Below are 21,895 nucleotides of genomic sequence, written 5' to 3'. Positions count from 1 at the left end.
AAGGGAGTGTTTGCATACGGAAGGAAGGTTCAAAAATTTGGTTTAAATGTGCAACAGGAAGGTAAGAAGACAAGTTTTTGTATGCACGAGTGGGAAAAAACAAACAGGTTATAATCAGACATAAAAGCTGAGTTGTGAGCAGACATTCCCCCAGGCACATCCCAGGACACAACTCCAGCTTTTGGACACCAGTAGTGCTGTGTGGAAGTGATGTCTCAATGGAGAAAAGTGTGGTGAGGAAGGAGTGAAGAGGACCAGGCTAAAACTACAACATTGAGACTGCAAAGTGGTAGAAAATTGTCCAAGGTAGGATATGGAGTGTGTCAGGCACACGAGAAGGACCGTACAGGGATGTACTGCACTATGTGTCCAGGTATCTTCAATATAAAGACCTTTTTGTGGCATATCTTTCAATCAAAACACAACATACTGGGTTGAATACAGAGATAACGATACCAGGATTAAATAGAAAGGGGTGTTTGAAGGCCTTTTTGGTCTTAAAAATCTACAAATCCCCCCAAACCCTGAACTGATGGAGAAGAATACACAAAGTGCTTAAAGGTATCTCTTGGTATATGATAACTGTCAACTCTACAGGCAACATTTTTCACATGGGGGAATATTCCTGAAATTCCCAGGCAGACACAACCATGTGTGACCATTTTTAACAACAGGCCAGTGAGGAGAGGTAAACTATGAAGAACCCAGAAATCCTGTGTGTGACCCTTGCCTCTGACCAGGATGTTTTCTCTGGATGTGTAACACCATTTCCACCAAACCCTTTATGCACAGGGCAAACACCATCAAAAGTGAAAATTTGCTCTTCATCTCACCTCCCTTTCAATCCTCTTTCTTAAACCTCTAAGCTTGAAAAAATTCTGATTTTACACGTGCTTCAGCAGAGCCCAGTGTCCTCTGTGCCTATACAATTAACTCAGATGAAAAATCATCAGATTAAAAGCACAGAACACTGATGAAAAATGTGATTACATTTTTATAGCACAAAAAAATTCATCTACTCACATGTTCTTGGACTGTCTCCTCTCACCATTACATCCTAATAAAGAAATTTAGCCTGGGATGATGAATCTTATAAATGAGGAAACAGAGTGAGAGCATTTTTCTCATTCACTCATGTCCTGCCTGTGCTGTCCTCTGTTTCCTCCCTCTTTACCTGTCCCTCCTTTTCTCTTACACCCCCAAAAGCAGCTGCTGTCCTTGTCACACACACGGGCTGTCACACTAATGGGGAGGGAAGAGTGAAACAGGAAGGTGAAAGATTCCACGTCCTTGGCTATTGCTGTCCTCTGACAACCTCACAAATATTTTATCTGTCTGGCAGTGGGTTTTGTCTGATTGCTGAAGAAAACAAGGCTCTCATGATTACACTGCCTGCTTGTCTTCCTCCTCCTCCCTCACTTCATTCCCCCTTGGAAGAAGGGGCATGGGTTACCTGTAGAGGGAAACCAAGGGAAATACCAGATCAAAATGGTAATTGCCAGGGGCCTGAGGGACATCATCTGTAAGGCAAAATAATTTTTAAAAAACACATTTTCTAGTTTGAGGGCCTAACTGGCATCGAACCCAATAAAGGGCTTCATGAACTCAGCTGAAAAATGGGTAGAGAAGCTTTGAGCATCCTCCTCACCTCATCTTTTAACCAGCACATGAGGAGTGGATTTTCCACACAGACTGGGCAGGGAGGGATGCTGCACCTACTGTGCTGTGTGCATATTTTCAATACTATGAACACTCATGCTGGAAATAGTGAGAGAGGGAGAGCGAGATATATAATTAGCATTTCATTTTTAGTGCCAGAGCTGAATTATCTCCATGTGAGAAAAATCAGATAGACTTAAATTTTGGGTTGTAGAAGAATCCTGTGGTAATTATTCTTAGAGTTGAGTATTTTTATTCCTTTCCTATTACCCACTTCCTTTTGGGAAACCAGGAGTATTATGGTATCCAGTAAAGATGTTATCAACCTTAACTTCTAACCTGCTCATACTCCTTTTCACTGGGAATAAACTCCTTTATCTGTAGACCCATTTTCCCACCTTCTTCCTTTCCTGCCTCTCCACCCCTTACAAACTTTTCCTAGGTTCGGAAAACTGAACTTGACAGCTGTAACTTCACAAGCACTTGGGTAAAAAAGAGCAATCCTTTTAAATATGGGCTTAGGTTCCTGCTGTACAGTGATGGTAGGACATGGACACTGGGATTTAACCCTCACTTTCCAGCCCCAGCATGACCAACCAGGTGATCCCCCTGGACACAATCACAGAACTCCTTTGCACAGCCACTCTTACTTCAGTGAGGTACCAACCACTCTGCTCTCCAGCCATTAACTATATATAATATATATAATATCTTCTGAATGAGCTTCAAGAAACAGGAAGACAAAAAATTAGAGAGAAAGGACCCTCTTCATCCTACCCACTCATCTGCGTGAACCATCCCTCCGACCTACAGGGTGAAGACAGCTCCTGTGCCCTTGTTCTGAAGCTTCTTTCAGTCAGGACTGGTCTACTTTACCCATCTGTGGCAAGTACACTGAAGTGTTTTCTTTAAAAAAGTCCTTTAAGTATGTTACAATTCACAGACAGTAAACACAGGAGAAAATCTTAGAGATGTGGATGTTGTATTGCTTAATAAACACTCAACTGAAAAACTTTCTTTCTGCATGCTGGACCACCACAAAACGATTTTTGCAACCTTTAATGGCATGCCAAACATTTCAAGCATGAAGAAAATGTCACACTGCAGAATAAAGAGCAGGGAAAATCTTTTTGTGCTTGAGTGGATTATGAGAAAACTGCAAATGGGGTGTTTGCTACCAAGAGGAAAAAGAAGAGAGATGAAAAGCGGGATAGGCAGGTGGACAACATGGCTTTTGGTTTGCAGAGTGCAGTAGACTTGCTGACCAGCCTTCTCCTTTTTTTTTCTTTCAAACAATGTATTATCACAGTCAGGAGAATAAATTTGCAACAGGCAATGCCAACACAGGCAGAGCAGGAACTGATAACCTGCAGGGAAGTGATGCCTCACTGCAATGGAAGATGGAAGGCACAAAACCCATCAGGTCACTGCACCACTGAGATCCAAAGCATCTCCCTACATCACCCTCTTGGCCACCACCTCCTGCCTTTCCTACCCCCCAGCTGCCATGTTGCAAATTAAAACAATTCAAAATTCCAGAGTTGCCACACATTTACAGCCTGTGTGCGGCATCACCCACCACGGACATGGGCATCCCCAGAGCTTGGTGCAGGAGGTGAACACCTCTGCTCCCAACCCAGGAAAGGCTGCTCCTGAAGGTCTCATTCCCATCCCCACCAGGCCCAGTGTGGCCCAAGCTGCCCTGCAGCCACAAAACAGCAACAACAGCCAACGAGAAAGGGCTGCGCGCTGGTGGGGAGGAAGGCACAGGAACACTGACAGGGAGGAAGGCATGGGAACACTCCAGATCCTAGATAACTTGGCCCCATGCAATAAAAGAAGAAATCCACTTACCACAAATGCTATCAGGCTCTTCACCGTGGACTCCCAGAGAAAGCAGCTCCAAAGGAATTGTATTGTATTCCATATTGCCATGGTGATTTTTTTCACGCGATCAACATTTCTTGATAAGATCTGATAAATATTGAGTGGGAGGAGGGGAGGAGAAGAGGAGTTTAATCAAACACACTAATATCCTACTATTGCTTCAGAAAAAGGGATAATTTAGGCTACAAACGCATGCCAGGACACATATTACAAATAAAGCCTCTATTTCAAACACATTCGCCAGCTCCTGTCTGCTTTCTGATTACACCCAAACCTTCCAGATTTTCCTCATCTCTTACAAAAAAAAAAAAGAAAAAAGGCACAAACTGATGCCAAAACTAAATAAAACAGTTATACAAACCTACCTTTATCGTCATTCAATTCTTAAAATACATCAATGTCTCAGGGAAAGGAACAGAGAGAATGTAGTCTGCTGCTCTATTCTACATGTTTTGGACTAGTCCATAGAAATAAATAGGGATTTTTAGACTCATAATAAGGCCTCTTGATTTTAAAAAGAATAATATCCATTGTTCATAAATCCTATAGACTTTTTACATAAGGAATTTAGCCTTTCTTCACAAAGAAGGGAATAAGGCTCTCATTGAGCTTTAAGTGCTGCGAAGTGTGCAAAATCCACAGCTATCATTTTCCCCACTCTGAAGCACAAAGCAGAACTACTGATGCAAGCCAGATCAGAAAGCAATTTCATGTTAACACAAACAAACCTTTTAATATATACAGAAATACACTGAATTTACATGTGTTCAGCATTTTATGCATAAAAAGGTTTTGTTCTTGCAACCGTGCCACAGCAATTCAAATCTTACAAATGCAAAAGCTTAGCCCAGACCCAGTTTTCACCTTTTTAGAAAATTTGCGGTTCTCCTCAGTAAAGCGTTTTTCTCGGGGCTTGAATGTTCTAATACTTGCTTTTATCTAGGAAAAAAAATAATAAAAATAAGACCATGTAGTTTTAAAGGAGTTGCTTCATTTTCATAGCGCCCGCACTGCTCAGGAAAATCAGGAATTTCAGCATCTCTCAATCCTTCCAGACTCTGTGTGACATAGGAGCTGCTTTTAATACATATTTGCCACAGTGGGGATGGTGAGGCACTGGCACAGGTTGGCCAGAGAGGGTGGATGCCTCATCCCTGGAAACATTCAGGTGGACAGGATTCAGACCAACCTGGCGTAGGGGAAGGTGCCTCTGCCCATGGCAGGGCGGGGTGAATGAGATGAGCTTTAGGTTCCCTTGGAAACCAAACCATTCTATGATTCCATGCTGAGGAAAATGCAGACAAGTTAAATTGGGCAAGGCTGGACTCACTTGAGCAGGAGCAGAGCTGTGGCGCAGCCCACAATGCCCTTAATAAATGGGACTTAAACTCAGTAAAAGACTGGAGGGCATAAAGGATTGAGACTGACTCAGCCACCTAAAAACTAAGCACTGTGTCCATGCCTCATTAATTTTCCTGTCAACACCCTGGGAAGAGAACATCCTGGGTCAGCTTTTTAGGGGAGAACTAGGTATCAAAAGTAATGTATAATAAAATGAACCTGAAGCCCTGTTTTGGCTGCAGCAATCAGCACCTCCTTCCTAAGGTGCTCATGGCTATTTGTCCCTCCAGGAATGCCCCTCCTCTGTCCCATCCACCTGGAGGGGCCACAGGGAAGGCCCAAATCTTCTTCACTCACAGCATCAAACATCCCTCCACCACCAGATGTAATGGGGACAGGACTTTTCTGGTTTGCCTCCTGGTTTTAAAAGCATCACCCCCACCCTCGTCCTTGCAGATTTGCACTTTTCTTACACCAGTGATAAGCAAAAAGAAAATACTTCAACTTACAGGATTAAACAGGACATCCAGCTCCAAGTAAATTACTCCTTTTGAAGCACGTTCCAAGTCTTTATTCTTCAGTGTGTAACAACTTTGTTTACCATTTCTAATCTATAGTTTGGGGTGGGGAGGGGAGAAAAAGCATCAATATTTTCCTGGCTCTAATCCTCAATATAATTTAAAGACATTGCAAACAAATAAATAAATAATTACAACTCAAGCTCAAAAGAATAAAAAATAAAAACTTCTCCCAAACCCTGATAATATACTTGGAGCCTAAAACACTAAACAACTGTTGGATTAGAGACCTATAAAATTGCAGATTAAATCTCTTATGGTCCAACTTTAATTTTCAGACCTTGTACTTTATAGTAGAGCATTGCACGCAATAACCAGTCTGAAAATTCTGCCCTGGAAGCCAGTGAGTTGATGGGAAGTAATCAGCCTCTGTTATTACAAGTTTAAAATGGGATTTTTCTTCCAAAGTTTAGGAAAAGAGCCACAAACAACAACTTTACCTACCTATTGCACACTCCAGTACACGAAACCACTTCTTAATGCTTAGTTTATTGCAACGTTATCAAATTATTACCCAGCAAACAAATGCAATCCAAAGGAATGAATCGGCTGAAGTGGAGCAAATGCTAATGTAACAAATGTTCAAAATTAACTAATTCATGTAAAAGACTTCTCCCCCCACCCCACCCCTGAATTTCAAAACCACTTCTCTGCTCTGATCAACCCGTTGGCCCTATCTCATTAAGCATCTATTAAAAAAAAACAACAAAAAACAAAAAAACAAAATACCTTCCTTGCCATTTTGTAAACTATTTGGCTCAAAGCAAAAGCATTCTCTCTTCAAAAATGATGGCAGAAATGTATTTATTACACACAGTGGGATATGTATTGATTAAACATTTGGCTTTTCAGGAAGCAGACCAGTTAATTCTAAACAGCAGTAACATAAAAAACTGCAGCTTACCAAAAAGCTATATTGAGGGACTGTAATGATCAAAGATTAAAGATAACGGAGGAAATTTGGGGGCATGAAATTGCAACCATATTTAAAATGGCTATTGCTGCTCTGGCATTTAGAAGAGGCACTCATATAAACCATGGTAGAAATGAGTAAGGAAAAAAAAAAGGTGTAATAGGAACTAAGTGATTTCACAAGACAAGGGAAAGGTCACTTTCTTTCTCAATGTTACTCCACCCTTTCAATACCAAAACAGCTTGTCAAATGGTAGATGGGATTTCTGCCTAAGGGTTGAAAGGGAAGAGGGATCTCACAAGGACCAGCATCCTCAGTGGTGTAGGGCCAGGAGCTTCACCTATTTCCTATTTTCTCACCCAAACCTCTACAGTTACAGAGACCTATGTGGAATTCATTTAATACTAATAAATAAAACCAATAACACTAAACTGATCACAAAGCACCTCTGCTTTCACCACAAGAGAGCACACAAAGTGCTGGAGCTGGCAGCAAATGATGCTGCAGGAAAGGGGCAGGTAAAAAACCATTTTGCAGTCCTGCAGCCTCAAAGAAGAAGAGCTGCCAAAGTGGTTAAACTCTTTTCTAGGGCCAAATGGACTGGCATCAGAAGGTCCTTGGGCCAACTGCCACACACAGCATTGTCAACCCCTCATAAAGGTTTCTGCTCTCTCACCAGTTTGCTTTTCCCCCCTTCAAAAAAAAAAAAAGGCAAAAAAAATTTAATTTACTGAATGAAAACAAAATTCTGTTTGGAAAATAGTGATTTTGTTACATTTTAAAAATTAAAGGATAAATGGTTTTACTGAAGGCAAGAATACTGAGACAGAATGATTTGGTTTGAGGTTCTTGGTGCAAGAGGATGCCCCAGCAACAGGCTTAGGCTGAGCTTTGATTCATAGATTCTGCTGTGACAGGACAGAATGTACTTTATTCCCAGTGTGTCTGCAGAGATGCAGATGTCCAGTATATATCACAATATCCTAATTCTGGATTCCCCATGGTTATTCATTTTGGAGCTGAATTTCCTTGTATTTCAGGTATATATATTTCTCATCACATCTCAGCCAGTTATACCAGAAGCAACAGCTAGTGGGAAAGCCTCTTTATATTCTTTGGGATATATTTCTTTCTTACATCTTTCAAGAGCATAACTCACAAGGAAAAGAAATGTGACACAGAGCTAAATTGACAGAAAAAAGGAAAAGAAATGTTTCTGAGTGTTTGAGCCTGATACTGTGGTCTTCTGCACTCAAAAAAAATGCTTTGGGAAAAGGACTCTTCATTTTAAGAGCTGGAGCTGAATCAAACATTTTGGGTATGTCTGCAGGTGTTTTCAAACAATAAGATTTAAATCAGCAACAAATAATTTCCACCTCTGTATTTGTAAATAGGGGTTGCTTGGGAAACTTCTTGAATGGTGTCATTATTATTATTGCTGCTATTCTTAAATTGAACAGGGCAGGAAGTAATGCAGTGCAAATAAAGTTTTAGAGTCAGATTTATTTGACATATTTAATTCTAAGTGTTCAAACTGTCTGGATAAAGATGTGCAAATATAACACAGGCTAGGACTAAACATTCATACAGATATTTTAGCTTCAGACTTCCTTCAGAGGGAAAAAAGCACAAAAGAATGGCAGGCTATGAAATGGCCTGTCTCCACTGCATTTTCATTTGGATAAAAAGGAAAGAAAACCCAGAAAAATAAGTGAAACAGAAGACTCCCTTACAGTTTTGGCACTGTGCTAGGGCAGCATGATTCAACAAAAGGTACAGGGTAATGCTAAGACCCATGACTGCATGGAGATTACACTGGTGGCATGTCTCAGCTGTGCTCGCAAGAAAACATGCAGAAGAGCCATAAATACTCCTCATTTTCATTGCATCCTGTTCTTGGGGCATAGTTCAGATTCTGTTCAGCTTCTCCCCCAACCTGAGAGACAAACAGTTACAATAATTTCATTTTGCATCTATTTCTTTCTGCTCTCTGGGTGCTTTCCTCCAGTCTCTGCTGTCCCCAAAGACTGCTCAAATGCTCCCTCCAGCTGTGGAGAAGAGCAGACAGAGCTGGGGTGGTGGGATGAACCTCAATGTCAGAAAGATCAGGTTTCTTCTGTGACCCAAACACCTTTTGCTACAAACCTGATGATGTCACACAGATTCGTCTCAATCAGTAGTTCTGATAACTGTTCTAAAACTGCTTAACATCTACTTATGGGAAAAGGAAGGGAAGGGAATATTCAAATTGAATGTGAAAATATCTGCGGGTAAGCACCTTAAAGAGACATAATCAATATTATTCCTTTATTGATGATGCTTTATATCCTCACTGAATACTAATGCCTGCATTCTCTGAAAGCTTCTTAAATAGCTTACTGGGGCTCAAGCACCAAGCAAGACTGCCCATAACCCTGCGATTAACACCAGGATAGCAGTGCTTACCACACCCACATGCTGCATTTTGCAAGGTCATCATCAGAAAAATAGTCTGGATTTTCATCCCATGGGAATTTCTGATATTTGGGGTATTTCCCTCTTCTGAATCAACACAGAAAGACAAAATGACATCCATATTTTCACAGAAAGAACTGTATATTCTCTATCAAATCCCTTCTCCATACAGGGCCACGAAAAGGAAATTATCAGTTGGAAGAAAAGCTGAAATTCTTTTTTGCAATAAATATTTCAACCTACAGAGGCACTTGAGGCAAAACACTCCCCGAAGTTGCCTCTAACTGAAGGAAATGTTGAGGTGCACGAGACCACCATCCAGTCAAGGTCCAAAGTGCACCAGGTTCCTCTCAAATGAATGAATATATTTGCTAAACTCTTTGCACAGATGTCCCCAGTAAAACAAATGTGACTAAACACAGTATTGATGTAGCCAGCCAATGCTAAATCTATTAAGCAACAACCTTCTGACCGCTTGGGAATTTTAATGAAATAGCAAAAGCCAAGATTGATATGACACAAAACACGGAGAAGACAGGACCCTTACGCAGCAAAGCGTGTTTTTTCATTGCTCTTGTCTTAAAGAAATATGGTTTAGAGGCTTTTTTTTTACATTGATTTTAAGAAAACTTCACTCTGTATCCAGCTTTGATGCAGATTCAATGTCATATATTGATGACCTGACAGAAGAACGCTGGGTTAAACCTCTGTACATCAACACCTGTGACGTGTGGAGAGGGTAATGGCTACTCTCCAAGGGTAATTCATCTAAAGCATTTGGGACCTCTGATATTCCTGCTTGAGCTCATTGCTGATGCACAATGTCATCCCATTTGCCCTGCATAACATAAAGCTGTCTTGTAATAGACACACACCTCCCCTTATCAAAGGGCGTATTTCCCCAGGAAAAGATGAAAGCAAGCCACATATTTGATCCACCTGCACGTGAATAAAGAGGGGTTTGTTCCTCCCCAGTCTTGCCATAGGCACCAAACCAATTTTGTACAAAATGCTTGTTCCTTCACCCCAAAACTCTTTACCCCAAACACTTCACTTTGAACAACCTCCTGTGGGATCCAAAGTGGAATGGAGATTGGGGTTTTTGGCAGAGGACTGCTATCCAAAGACCAAAGAGATATGGAGCTGATGGACTGAAAGAAAGCAGGCAGGGCTTTCATATGAGGGCTTCAAGCCAGTCTGAGGAGGAGCTGAAAACCCTGGGAGCACAAGGATCCTAGGTGATACTTGAGACAACATCCCTGTTGGTATTTTTTCAGTCAGCAGCGAGTTGCTGGGGGAGAATCTAATGCCAGAAACAAGCCGTTGTTTTCCCTGGAAGAGAGGTGGGGGATTTTTCCCCATTCCAAAAATCCTGGTTCATGATCAGGATAAAAGTCAGAACAGACAGCACACTCCACAGCTGCCTCCATTGCGTAAACACAGCAATTTCACTTTTCTCAAACTCTAAAACTTTCTCCTGGAAAGGACTGTGCACTTATGGTCAAGTGCTAAGTAAGTGCAATCATCAGGTGTCTGCTCTCTGAATCCAGGCCATGCTTTAGACAATCAAGCTTGCCAAAGGCACACTCCTTGTTTTCAGTGTATTGTTGGCTACTGACCTTGACTGGCACTTGAGAATATTTCACAGACTTCTTCCTGTTGGCTGGAAAAAAGGGTGCAGCTGAGGACTACTCTGACCTGATAATCCAGCAGATAAAAAACACATTCCATTCTGTGCTACAACTTCTCACTCAAAGGCCTTTCTGCATGAGGATATTTGATATACTCTGCTTTCAAATCCATTGAAGCACACTATATGCTCCCACGTCTCTAATAACTTGCAGCCTTCTAGGAGATAGGAGTCTCTTGAAGCAGAAGAAAAAAGACAGACCCTCACAAAGACACACGGTTGCCTTTACTAAGATCTAGGACACAAAGGAACACAGAGACAGAAAGAACTTCTTTGATAATTAGTTCAAGTCCCCCAGAACCTACAAAACTTCTAAAACCTATCAAACTTCTTTCTTGAAGTAATAAAGTTTTTGCCCTACTTCTCCATTGCCCGGGTTCTTCTCCAGTTTCTGGCATAAAAGCTTGCTCTGCTCAGTGCTCATGGGCTTCCCCTTTCACTCCCCACACTCCAAAATCTCCCTCCCAGCCCAAGGTTTGGCCAGGCCATACTCTGTGGGTCACATCTGGCAAGAGAAGGATCCATTTTGCTGGATACAGTGGGAGCACTAATTTGTTTCTTTCCTAGTGTAAACTGTGAATGTGGGTGACCAGAGCAGTGTTTGAGATGAGGTCTCACACATGCTTTAGAGGAGGACAGTACTTTGACAAAAAGAACGGAGAAAAAAAAGTACAACAGGTTGATCAACATGGGAAAGTTAAAGCTAAACCACAAACTCCTCTCCGTCTGTCCCCAAATTCAGTTTATTGCTAGCAAAATGTGCATTTATCCAATTCTGCTTTATCACATCTACCAGAATGTGAAGTTTGCAGCTTTATTCATCATTTGGCACCTTAAAACTTTTCTCATGCTGCCCAGCTTTTTATTTTTCTTATTTGGTTCCTGTAATAACCCTACATCACAGTCAAGGATGAACAGAAAGAATACATAATTTCACCATCCCTGAATTTTTATGTTGTAAGGTTATTCCTGTGCTAATGTGATGATGAGGGTGTAGTCATGTTTGCAAAATGCCAGTGTGGGACTACTGAACACATTTAACCCAAAATTCGGTGTCAAAATAATTAAACATTTCATATCCCTCCAACACATACTTTATTCAAGGCAATTTTTCATTACGAAAAGGATCTAGTCATCCATGAACAATTCCTGAAGTAAACTTACTTCACGTGCTGACAGCTCACAAGTCAAACTTGTGCATTTTTAACAGGAAAAAAGAATGGCAAAAGCACATCTATTTTGAAAAGACAATTCAATGCCAGGCAAATATTAGGCCTGATTACCTACAGAAATTAAATCTACATAGTTGTGAGGCTTCCTTGAGTCTTTAACTTTTGTTCTGTTTTAGTATATTTATCTAAATGGTTCAAAGGATACATTCAAAGTTACAGTCAAAATGACAACATACATTGAAATTCCTATTTGAAGAAAAAGAGCTTAGAAAATTACAGTTCTCTGTCTGAGCAGACCAAGTTAATAGGTGCAAAATGTTTTTAATCAGAAGCAGAGATGAGTATATTTACACTAGATTTGACTGAAATAGGAGGCAGAGAAGTTTGGATGGGAAGGAAGAAGATCAGTTGGCAAGGGAAAGCATAAACAATTTTTATTTTATTTTATTTTTTGTCCCAAACCTTGGACACAGAAAAACCTACACTGAATAGTTTGGACATTACCACACACATGCACTCCCCTCCTCTGCCTTGTTACATGCTTCCTAAGGGATACTTGACAAATGCCTATAAAATCAACAGAAAATCCAAATCTAACATCTTCTCACTGTGAGCCCACACAGCCTGCTGCCGATCATGCAGGCCATTTGGCAAGCACTGGGTCTGCAGGAGAGCAGCTGCTCCAGCCACTCTCTTCCAGTAACATCAGAGATACGAGGACTTGGGGAGAAATTAACAAAGTGATCGAAAATGGAATAAAAGATGTTAAGAGGTTTTTTCCTCCCTGTAAACATCAAATAATCGTCCATGCCCAACTGACTCTGGTATTATTCTAAAATAGAAGACAGCGACAACTCAAGCTACAAAAATAGATGAACAATCTAAAATATCCCCAAAAAGATCACGTAGTCTGAGGGAAGAGCATTGCAAAGCTCACAACAGCATGTGGGCCACTGAGAGCTCAGTATTTACTCCTCAGATCCTGTATCTTAGGCTCTTCGTATCCCCAAATTGCTGGGGTTCCCCTGTTTCAGACCCCAGCGTGCACAGCACAGGGTAGATGAAAGCATATACACTTTTGTGAAGAGATTCAGAAGCCACATTGGTTTTAATTCACATGTACAAGAAATACACTTATTTAGAGAAAATCACAACAAAACTGGAGCACACAGACCTATTTCCTTACCCCTATAAAGCATTCTCTAGTTTGGGATCATATCCTCTAAGTCAGTTCAAGAGTTTTCTGGGCAGTTCATTATTTATTTGGAAATACGAAATGTTTCAGTCCCCCTCTCTGATCTTGACTGGTCCCTTACCTAAACTGTGCTGATGCTGTGAGGTTTATATGGCCTGCCTTGACCAGAGGGGATCTTTGCTTTCCCTCTAGAAATCTCCAATTTCTCCAGTCTCTGCTGGGACAGAGCCCCACAAATCCATCACTGCCTTCTCCTCCAGCAGCCGACATCTAAAACTCAAAGACAAACTCTTGCCTCAACCCTGGAAGATGTGTGGCAGCCTTTCTGCAGAGGTGAATCTGCTTTCACAGGGATGTTTCAAAACAAGACTGCAATTTTGTACTCTGCAGTTTTCAATCAGGATCCACCATCTGCCTATTTGAGAGTGCTATCATGCAGCATCACACCGAGCATACCCAAAAGCATCTCACTACAGCCTGTGCTGCTGTGGTTATATATGGAAAGCAAAAATGTCATCATGGAATACCCTGACTTGAAAGGGACTCACAAGGATCGTGGAATCCACCTCCAGCACAGGACAACCCCGAGAATAACACCAGCATGTTTGTACAGCAAATCATCACCTCACACTCCTGCACAGGGCTCAACTGCACAAATATCTGTCACAGCATCCCCTCGGCACAGGGAACTCCTGCAAAGCATCACTGCCTCCCAACTCACAGCAAACCCCATGCTTACAGCTAAACCTGTTTACACAACTTGGCTAATATGACACAAGAGTCCCATGATGTTTCAAGCCTCATCTACTAATTGATTTAATAAGCCACAGCCTAGAAAGCTCTTCCTACATGTTACAGTAAAAACTACCAGAACCTTCTGTGACACTGCACATACACATGGAGCTGTTTACATCCTCTTGATCTGGTTTGCTCACTAATACTACCAGTCTTGTTTCAAAATTAAATCAGTCTTACCAAACACAAAGCTGCTTTTCCCCCATTCCTCTATTAAAGTCTTTTAATCATCTTTTCATGTTCCACTCTCTTTAGCTTGGCCTTTTTTTGGCTGTTTCTGAAAAAGCTTCAACTCTCCTTAATCTCCAGAGCAACCACTTTCCCCTGAGCTCGCTTTGTTTCCAGTTTTGATTTTGCACTCCCATGGTAGCGCTCACTCCTCACGTATTTGTTTACAGAACAAAAGCCACCAGTCTTTAAAAGCACTATGGAGTGGAAAACACCCCTTTTAGGTAATTTCCTTCAGCTGTGCCAATAACAACAGCTATCTCTAGTCAATCCTACTGCGATGTGCAATTACTTTCTTGGAGTAAAAAGAAGCAAGACAGAACAAGGACATGTTTAAAATGTTACCTTCAGAAGATGATGTGGAAACACACAGAACAACTCAATTATATTCTCAGACCTACATGGCACAGATGAAGTACAGACATTTCTGCAATTTGCTTTCCAATCAACCAAATTTGTACTAAGATGGGTTGACGATGCTTGTTACACTAAGGAGAATTATAAACACTGCCAACTAAGGCATGTATAGATCACAAAACCTGTTTAAATCTGTGGGGTTTTGTGCTTAAGGGGGAAAAAAATGCAACTTGTTCTCAGCCAACCATGATACATGTGGTAAAGGTAACTTACAGACAGCAAAGGGATGGCAACTTTCCCAAGGAAATCAGGGGGTTTGTCTCCATCTTCATCAAACACTGTCACCTCCAGAACATCATGAATATCTTTAATAGGGCTGGAACAAAAAGGTGCAGACACATAAAAAATAATATTCAATACACAGGCACAAAGTCTCCTCCACAAAGATCTGAGACTACTGTTTTACTAATTAAGTTTGTATTACCTTGGGGTATATAACTAGAATTTAATTAAATTCCTCCCCAAAATGAATCAAGTGATGGGCATTCCCCAAGCTTCCCCCTCATGCTTCAGTTGCATAACTAGGTGAAGAAACTACCAGACAGTGACTCTTTGGTGTTTTTTGTATTGGTGATGCTATCAATGTAAAACTCAGCTCTCCAACAGAAAATGCTGGTGCTGGGAGAGGTCAAGGGCTGAATTCAAACCCAAGTTTCATTGCATTGAAACTGCACAGTGACACACACAGATAAGGGTATTGCAGAAAACCTGGATATAATGGGGATGACTTTGTAGTGATACTGAAAGGTCCAGCTAAAACGCACTCATCCGCCCAAAACAATCCACACTGCTCCAAAATAAATCTGAGTAATCAATAGCTTTTGAGGGGCTTAATTCATTTTATTTTTTAAATGGACAAAAATCTAAGGAGAGATGCAAGTGCCTGACTGGCTCTGCAGGTTTGGTGCTTGGATCAGCCAGGCAACATTAGTAAGAAAGTTAGAGAGAGTCCATAGCTGACATTTCTGAGACCCACAGGAAGTACAGACACAAACTTTCTTTTTAAATAAAATAAATTTGGATTGTTATTGGATTTATTTTGCTGGCTGAACATCCGACAAGACTCATCTGCTGGCACAGTCTCAGAAAAAACAGTGATGAGTGGAAGCTTCTTGAGAACAAAGAAAGAGAAAGGACTCCAAAAGACAAGCATTCAGCTGCACTCCTGAGTTAAACAGAAATACAGCAAAGTATTTCTATTAAAGAAATCAGATAGTTTTTCTTGTGTTCTCATCAAGCCTAGTATTTATGAATGTTGCTTTAGCAAAAAGTTCATAATTTTCAAACTGTTCTTCCAGTGGACAGAGGCAAATGTCACAAATGCTTCACTGCCAGCCTTTGCACAGACTGCTGCAGTCTTGGGAGACGTTTATCTCACTCACTTACTCTCAAAAACCTTTGTCAGCATAGAGCAAGATTAAAAAATTGGGCTGCCTAAAAGCAATACCGAAATTATAACTTTTTATTATTAATAAAGTGACAAATAAAAGAATACCTTGAATTCCATAAAAATTTAGGCATCTAATTTGGAGCGTTTGACTATTTTAAATTCAGAAGATAGACCAACACCAACATGAGCTCTAATTCTCTACCTACTTCAAATTAAACAAGGATTCTACCAAGGTTCAATGAAACATATTTTATTTTAAGTTACGGAAAATGTAGGCGTGAGTATATGGTCTCAGCTTTCTGTTACATTATCTCTTGGATCAAACTATGACTCCATTATGTCTAGTCATGATTCTTCCTATAAATATCACAGTAATTTTTCTTTTAATGACTTCTATTAATAAACTCCATGCAAGAACTAGTAAAAGGCAAAAGGCTTTAATTAAGTTATATTTGAGATTTCTCCAACATCCTCTCTGACTATGAAAAAAATGACATATCTTAAACTTGACCTTTGCATTTTCCCAAAGTCAATATCTTTCCTAGTTAAGCTGCTAAGTGGAGCTGCTGCATGGTTTCCAAAGCAATCCACTTACAATGTGAAAACTTTGTTCCACTCTGGGTTGAGGTTCTTGTAAACGGTGTGGGTTTGAAGCATGTCGTTTCCCAGCTCCAAGACACAGAAAGGATCACTTTTGCCTAGGGAAAGGAAAGGAAAATTAAGTGGACTAGTTATGGTATTTAGTATGCAGACTCTTTCTTTGCAGTAGGTCTGAGGAAGTGATTGGTTTAATAAAATTAGATCCATTAAAGCAACTGCAAAGTGGCCCATTCTGTTGGAATGACTCGCCAAAAAAAAACCAGTATCTCTGATCAGCCCCAGTTCTGGAAACTCCAGCACTTACCTTACAGCTCACTCAGGGGGCTTCACTCTAATACCTTAAATCTGAGACCTTCAGTGAATCATCCCTCAGTCCTTACAGCAAGAAAAATCTGCTCATGGTGGCAATGACTCAGCTGCCCTTAGGAAAGCAGCAGCATTGCTCTGAGCCAGGGAAGGAGCAGTGCTGCAGTTACACTCCCTGTTTTATCCTCTGCTTAGAGCCTGTGGTCTTCTTCAGTTGATTACAGGATTAAGTATCCACATCATGAGAAAAGAAGCACAACACTGACTGAAATCAGAAGCATTTCTTCAATTAGTTCCATGTGAGCAAGTCCTCGAAGCTATGAAGGCTCTACACCGTGCCACAGTTCAAACAAAACCCAACATCAACTGGAGAATCCATGCATGATCCAAGTATTGTACTTACAGCAAACAAACAGAGCACACCCCCAACAAAACAAAAGAAAACAAAAACAAAACAAAACAAAAAAAGGCAAAATAACCTCCTCCTCTCTAAAGAAGGATGTCAACATGGAATGTATTAGGTGAACACATGTTCGCTAATGTATTTTTTGATCCCTCACATTAAATGAATTTGTAGTTTTACCAACTCATTGCAGCTCAGCAGTTTCCTTTGTGAGCAGAGTGGCCCCTTATCAGCATGTCTGGCTCAGTATCTGATTTAATCTCATCTCCAATGCTCATGTACAACTCAGCCACAGACACTCCAGCCTAACTTCTATGTAGGCAACTAAATATGTCAGCAATGTAGGGATTTAGATATCAGACAAACAAGCTATTTAAGCAAAAGCTGTCCTTTCCTTAATCCTTATTTTCTGTATTATTAATGCAGAGCTTTTAAGAGTCTTACTCTCAGAAGTTTATAAACCAAACAAGAATCTTTTCAGTATGTAAACAGTGGGTATTAACTAGTCAATATTGGTAAAGTTTAAAGACCATGTGTATTACTGGAATCTATTTGTCTTCTCCTTTTCAGCTTACATGCCCATTCCCTGATAGTGTGGAAAATGCATGTAGCCTTTCAGAGAAACTGCTTCAAATGCAAACTGGTATATGCCAAAAACAATCCCACTGTATAATTTGGTATTCTGAATGCTATTTTTTGGTCAGTGAGCAAATGCAGTGTTTGAGAAGAACTCTCAAGCGTACACAGAAAACATCCAACAAAGCAGAAAAAGTCATTTCCACATCAACAGGACTATTATCTAGGAATATAAAAGTATGGAAGGCTCAAACTGGGCTAGCTGTGGGTGAAGAGCTTCTACATATATGATACAGCTGTCTGGAAACCAGCCCAAAAATTTATGCCCAAGAGTAAAATATGGATTTCCAGAACACTTTTTGTTAGAAACCAAAGCAGATAGTGTGTGTTTTCTGATCACTATTATTACAGCAGGCTAAAAACTTGCAATTAAAATCTATGATGACAACATACAGAAATCCCAAGCACACCAAAATCCAATCTTTACTGTGGGAATAAGGTATAAGGTGGCATTACACCCATCATACCCACTGGGCTGCAGGACTAGGGGGATTTAAGACTCATGGCTGCTACGGGAAGGGACAGGGAGGGGACACTACCTGCTCACACTGCTCCTCTATTAACTCTTGGAAATCTTTGTACCTCTGATTCCCTCTGTGATTTTCTCTTTATTAGATTTTTAGCTGGGACTTTGAATTTACTTTTATCAATAACAATAAATCTGAGCAGTCTCCTTGGCAATGCAGGAAATATGGCACTGCTCTAGGAGGGCTCTATTATGGAAGCCCATAATTGCTGCACTAATCATTTATGAATGGCTCAGAACAGATAATTAATCTTTATGTCTCTCATTTCATGATCAGAAATTATGCTATTTTTACCTAAAATGGCTGCATCCTTTTGCAATTTGGTGGGTCTATTACAGCATAATACTAGGATATTTTCAGCACTGCCATTGAAAAACAATTTGTCATTTGCTTCATGAATCAGGCTCAAAGCCTGGGTTATTTTGAATATAATGACAGACTGAGTAACCTTTTACTTAAGCAGAATTTCATTCTGTGCTATGCACAAGGAATGTGTATCACATACTCTGTATGGAAAGTCTTTGAATTGCAGAATCAAGAACCTGCGTGTCTCTTCCAATGTTCATTATCCACCCACATGCTCCTGTTTGAGTACTGAGGGAGAGGGGGCCAAATCCATCACTGATGCAACTGCTTCAGCACCAGCAAAGTTTTCCAGAGGGTAAATAACCTTCTGGGCTCAGCTCTTTCCACGAATTCTGCCTATATTAAAACTCCACGTATTTCTAGATGTAACTTTTGGCACACAGCAAAGCTGGGGCCATTCTGCTGTGCTACACTTATCAAATTAAATTACTCAGCAAGGTTCAGTCACACTCCTAATTCCATATGGACCTGTATATTATGTCAATTTAGATATGGATTTCTTTAGAAGTTACCTTTCATTATTGACGTGTTTTGGTTTGTTTTTTGGTTTTTTTCAAATTAAGTTCTTCAGTTCCTTAAAGTGCTGCTCTCTGCAGTAAACATTTTTTTCCAATTCAGGGTTAGCAGTGAATTGAATATGGCCCTAGAACAGTACCATGTTTAATCGTGGGCTTTCTCCTTTGCTCCTTTTTTTAGGAGCAGCATTCTCTTATGTAACAATGCCTTCACAAAAACAAGGGAATGGGGCAAAAATGTTTTCCCTCTACCATCTTGCCTGCCTTTATCAACAAGTTATCTTTAAAAAATGACTGTGTCAGCAAATACACAACACACAATGCTGTGCCTGTGAATTATGAGCTGCTGTGAGATAGAGAGGGAAATTAAAAGGTCTCCAGAATGCTGGAGAAGATGATAATAAAAATAATAATACCCAGGCAGTCGCTACAGAGAAGTATCAACCTCCTAGACTTTCCCCAGAGGTACAATATAAAGGTGTGGTTTTAAAAGGTGTTAGTGTCCACTGCTGTCAGGACCAAGCACAACCTGAGGAACAGCTCAGTGGAAAATCCATATTTTTCATGGAGTAAGAGCACCAAAAAGGTCATCCCAAAGTGAAGGCTCAAATAAGCTCTAAGAGAAAGCACCACACTCGCAGCCCCATTGCTGACAGGTTTTCTCTTTCCGGCGACAGCCCGCAGCACCACCCAAACCCACACACCCAGCACCACATCAGACACCCCAACATCTTTCAGTCTTGCTCCCAACTCACAAGACACCTGATGGAAGATGGAGAGGCTTTGCTTTGCAGGTGCTCTCCAAGCAGCACCGCCGTGTATCAACTCTTACTTTACATATTCCTGATGGAAAAAACACTTAGCATGATGTGCTGTTTAAAAGTTATCTGTCAGATTGCTCAGGTCTAATGGGAAATTAAGATCTCCATCCACTGGACCTTCCCAAATATTTTGGCAGTCAAAGCCATTTGGTATCTCAGCTCCCTGAGGCAGGTTTCAGTGCTGGACAGATGATGGGATGATTTACTTTTCCTTGATCAACTGATCATTTGCAATATATTACAGCATCATATGCTGCAAAACAGAAATAAAATACCTGAAAAATCTGCTGCCATCAGGTCCACTGCTTTTAAAACTTTGACTTGTAAGAAGCCAACGTCCTTCATGTCCCGAAAGGAATTCTTTATACACTGCAAGGAGAAAAGCATAAAGATGTATTTTGCTTGTAATTCAGTAACAAATAGAGACTATGGACCACTAAATAGCTTATCACAGAATCAGACCTCTGAGATCATCAAGTTCCACAACTAACCCTGCACTGCCATGCCCACCACTAAACCATGTCCCTAAAAGCTACATCTACCCATCTTTTAAATACCTCCAGCACTGATGACTCAACCACTTCTCTGGGCAGCAAGTTCCAGTGCTGAACCCTTTTGGTGAAGAAATGTTCCCTAATATCTAATCTAAACCTCCTCAGGCACAAACTGAAATACACTTATTCCATCCTGACCAGCTTTTGAGGACGTGGAAGCCATCACAAAGCTTTATCTCCCAACATTTAAAGTCCATAAAATAACCTTCCCAAAGGAGGGAATAAAGCTAATTATATTATTATCTCTTCATGATATTCAGTGTCTCATACCCCATGATAATCTCCTAATACAATTCAAGTTTGCAAGGAACAGCATTAGTTTAAAACTCAACAAATACAAACAGCCAAATTGCTTGGGTCTATCTGCCCTGCCAATCTCCTTGTCATTCAACATGCAACTACACCATTTAACAGTTTTCTTTGGTAGGGGACAGGTCATTATGACCAGAGAATTTTTTTTCTGCAATTTTGACTATTTCAAAATAAAAAAAAAAAATTTAAAAAGAGAAAAAGAAAAAAAAAGACAAACTCACATAACGCTGAGAAATCTGCTGCCGTTCATTGGGGTCTCCCAAGGGACAGACACACAGATCAGAGATAGACACTCCTGTACATGGGGCAACAGCAATCAGCATCAGCAGGGACCCTGGGTGTTTCTCCAGAGGCAGCTCCAAGCAGGTGGTCTGCTTTGTTGGCAGGGCAGTAATGTCAACGTGGCACCTGGAACGACATTGCCAAGGGTTAATAAGGAAAAAGAGATGGCAAAAAAAAAAATAAAGCAACATTTATATTGATTTCAGCAGCAAGCAGGCACCAAAACTTTCTGCTTCTTCAGTGCAAAAAAGAAAAACATCCCAAAATTTAAGACAGGAAACCAATTAGGTAGATTCTATTGCACTTACTGTCAGATTTTGCTTTCTGGTCTTTATACTGGTAAGAGGAAGTAAAAGGTTTGGGCTGCAAGTACAGGAGGAAAACTTAACTCTGGCCTGCCTCACTTCCCCTCAAAAATCCCCCAGTGTTTTGTGATGGATTTGAAACACAATTCAACTTCACCTGGGGGAAAAGAAAGGGGGCAAATGCAAAATTTAAAACATTAGCCTAAAATAGACTAGTTTCTTTGAAGTCACATTCTCCATTTTATGCTACATTATACTGTATGCCCCAATCTCTTTTACAAGCCTTACAACAGCTACATTTTCAGTGTACTGTTATATTTCCCAAAGGGAAGGATTGTCTTAAAAATCCCCGCTACCCACTCCCTGCACGTAATATGTATCATTAACCTGATGCTTCCTCCAAAAATAAAAATAAAGAGGATAAAAGAGATACATTCATAGAGAGACAACAATAAAATATGAGCATGGGCTAAAGCAGAGAGATCACCAGGCAGCCAGTTATACATTAAGAGAGTGGTTAAATGCAACAAAAAGTCTAATCACTTGGCT

General features: G+C 40.5%; 1 protein-coding gene across 4 annotated transcripts in view; it reads right to left on the bottom strand.

Moving 5' to 3' along the window:
* Nucleotides 1–21,895, bottom strand: part of MCTP2 (multiple C2 and transmembrane domain containing 2) — a 123,381-nt gene that overhangs the window by 41,311 nt on the left and 60,175 nt on the right. For all 4 annotated transcript variants that reach the window (XM_038146811.1, XM_038146810.1, XM_038146812.1 and 1 more), the window contains 7 exons: nt 20,981–21,167; nt 20,169–20,262; nt 16,315–16,417; nt 14,543–14,645; nt 5,397–5,498; nt 4,411–4,485; nt 3,514–3,633 (listed from right to left, as the gene is read on the bottom strand). In XM_038146811.1, coding sequence (XP_038002739.1) covers nt 3,514–3,633; nt 4,411–4,485; nt 5,397–5,498; nt 14,543–14,645; nt 16,315–16,417; nt 20,169–20,262; nt 20,981–21,167 — 784 coding nt within the window. The remainder of the gene's footprint in view (nt 1–3,513; nt 3,634–4,410; nt 4,486–5,396; nt 5,499–14,542; nt 14,646–16,314; nt 16,418–20,168; nt 20,263–20,980; nt 21,168–21,895) is intronic.

This window comes from Motacilla alba, chromosome 10 (genome assembly GCF_015832195.1).
Source record: "Motacilla alba alba isolate MOTALB_02 chromosome 10, Motacilla_alba_V1.0_pri, whole genome shotgun sequence".
NCBI lineage: Eukaryota > Metazoa > Chordata > Aves > Passeriformes > Motacillidae > Motacilla > Motacilla alba.
This window is presented reverse-complemented; position numbering and strand designations above follow the sequence as displayed.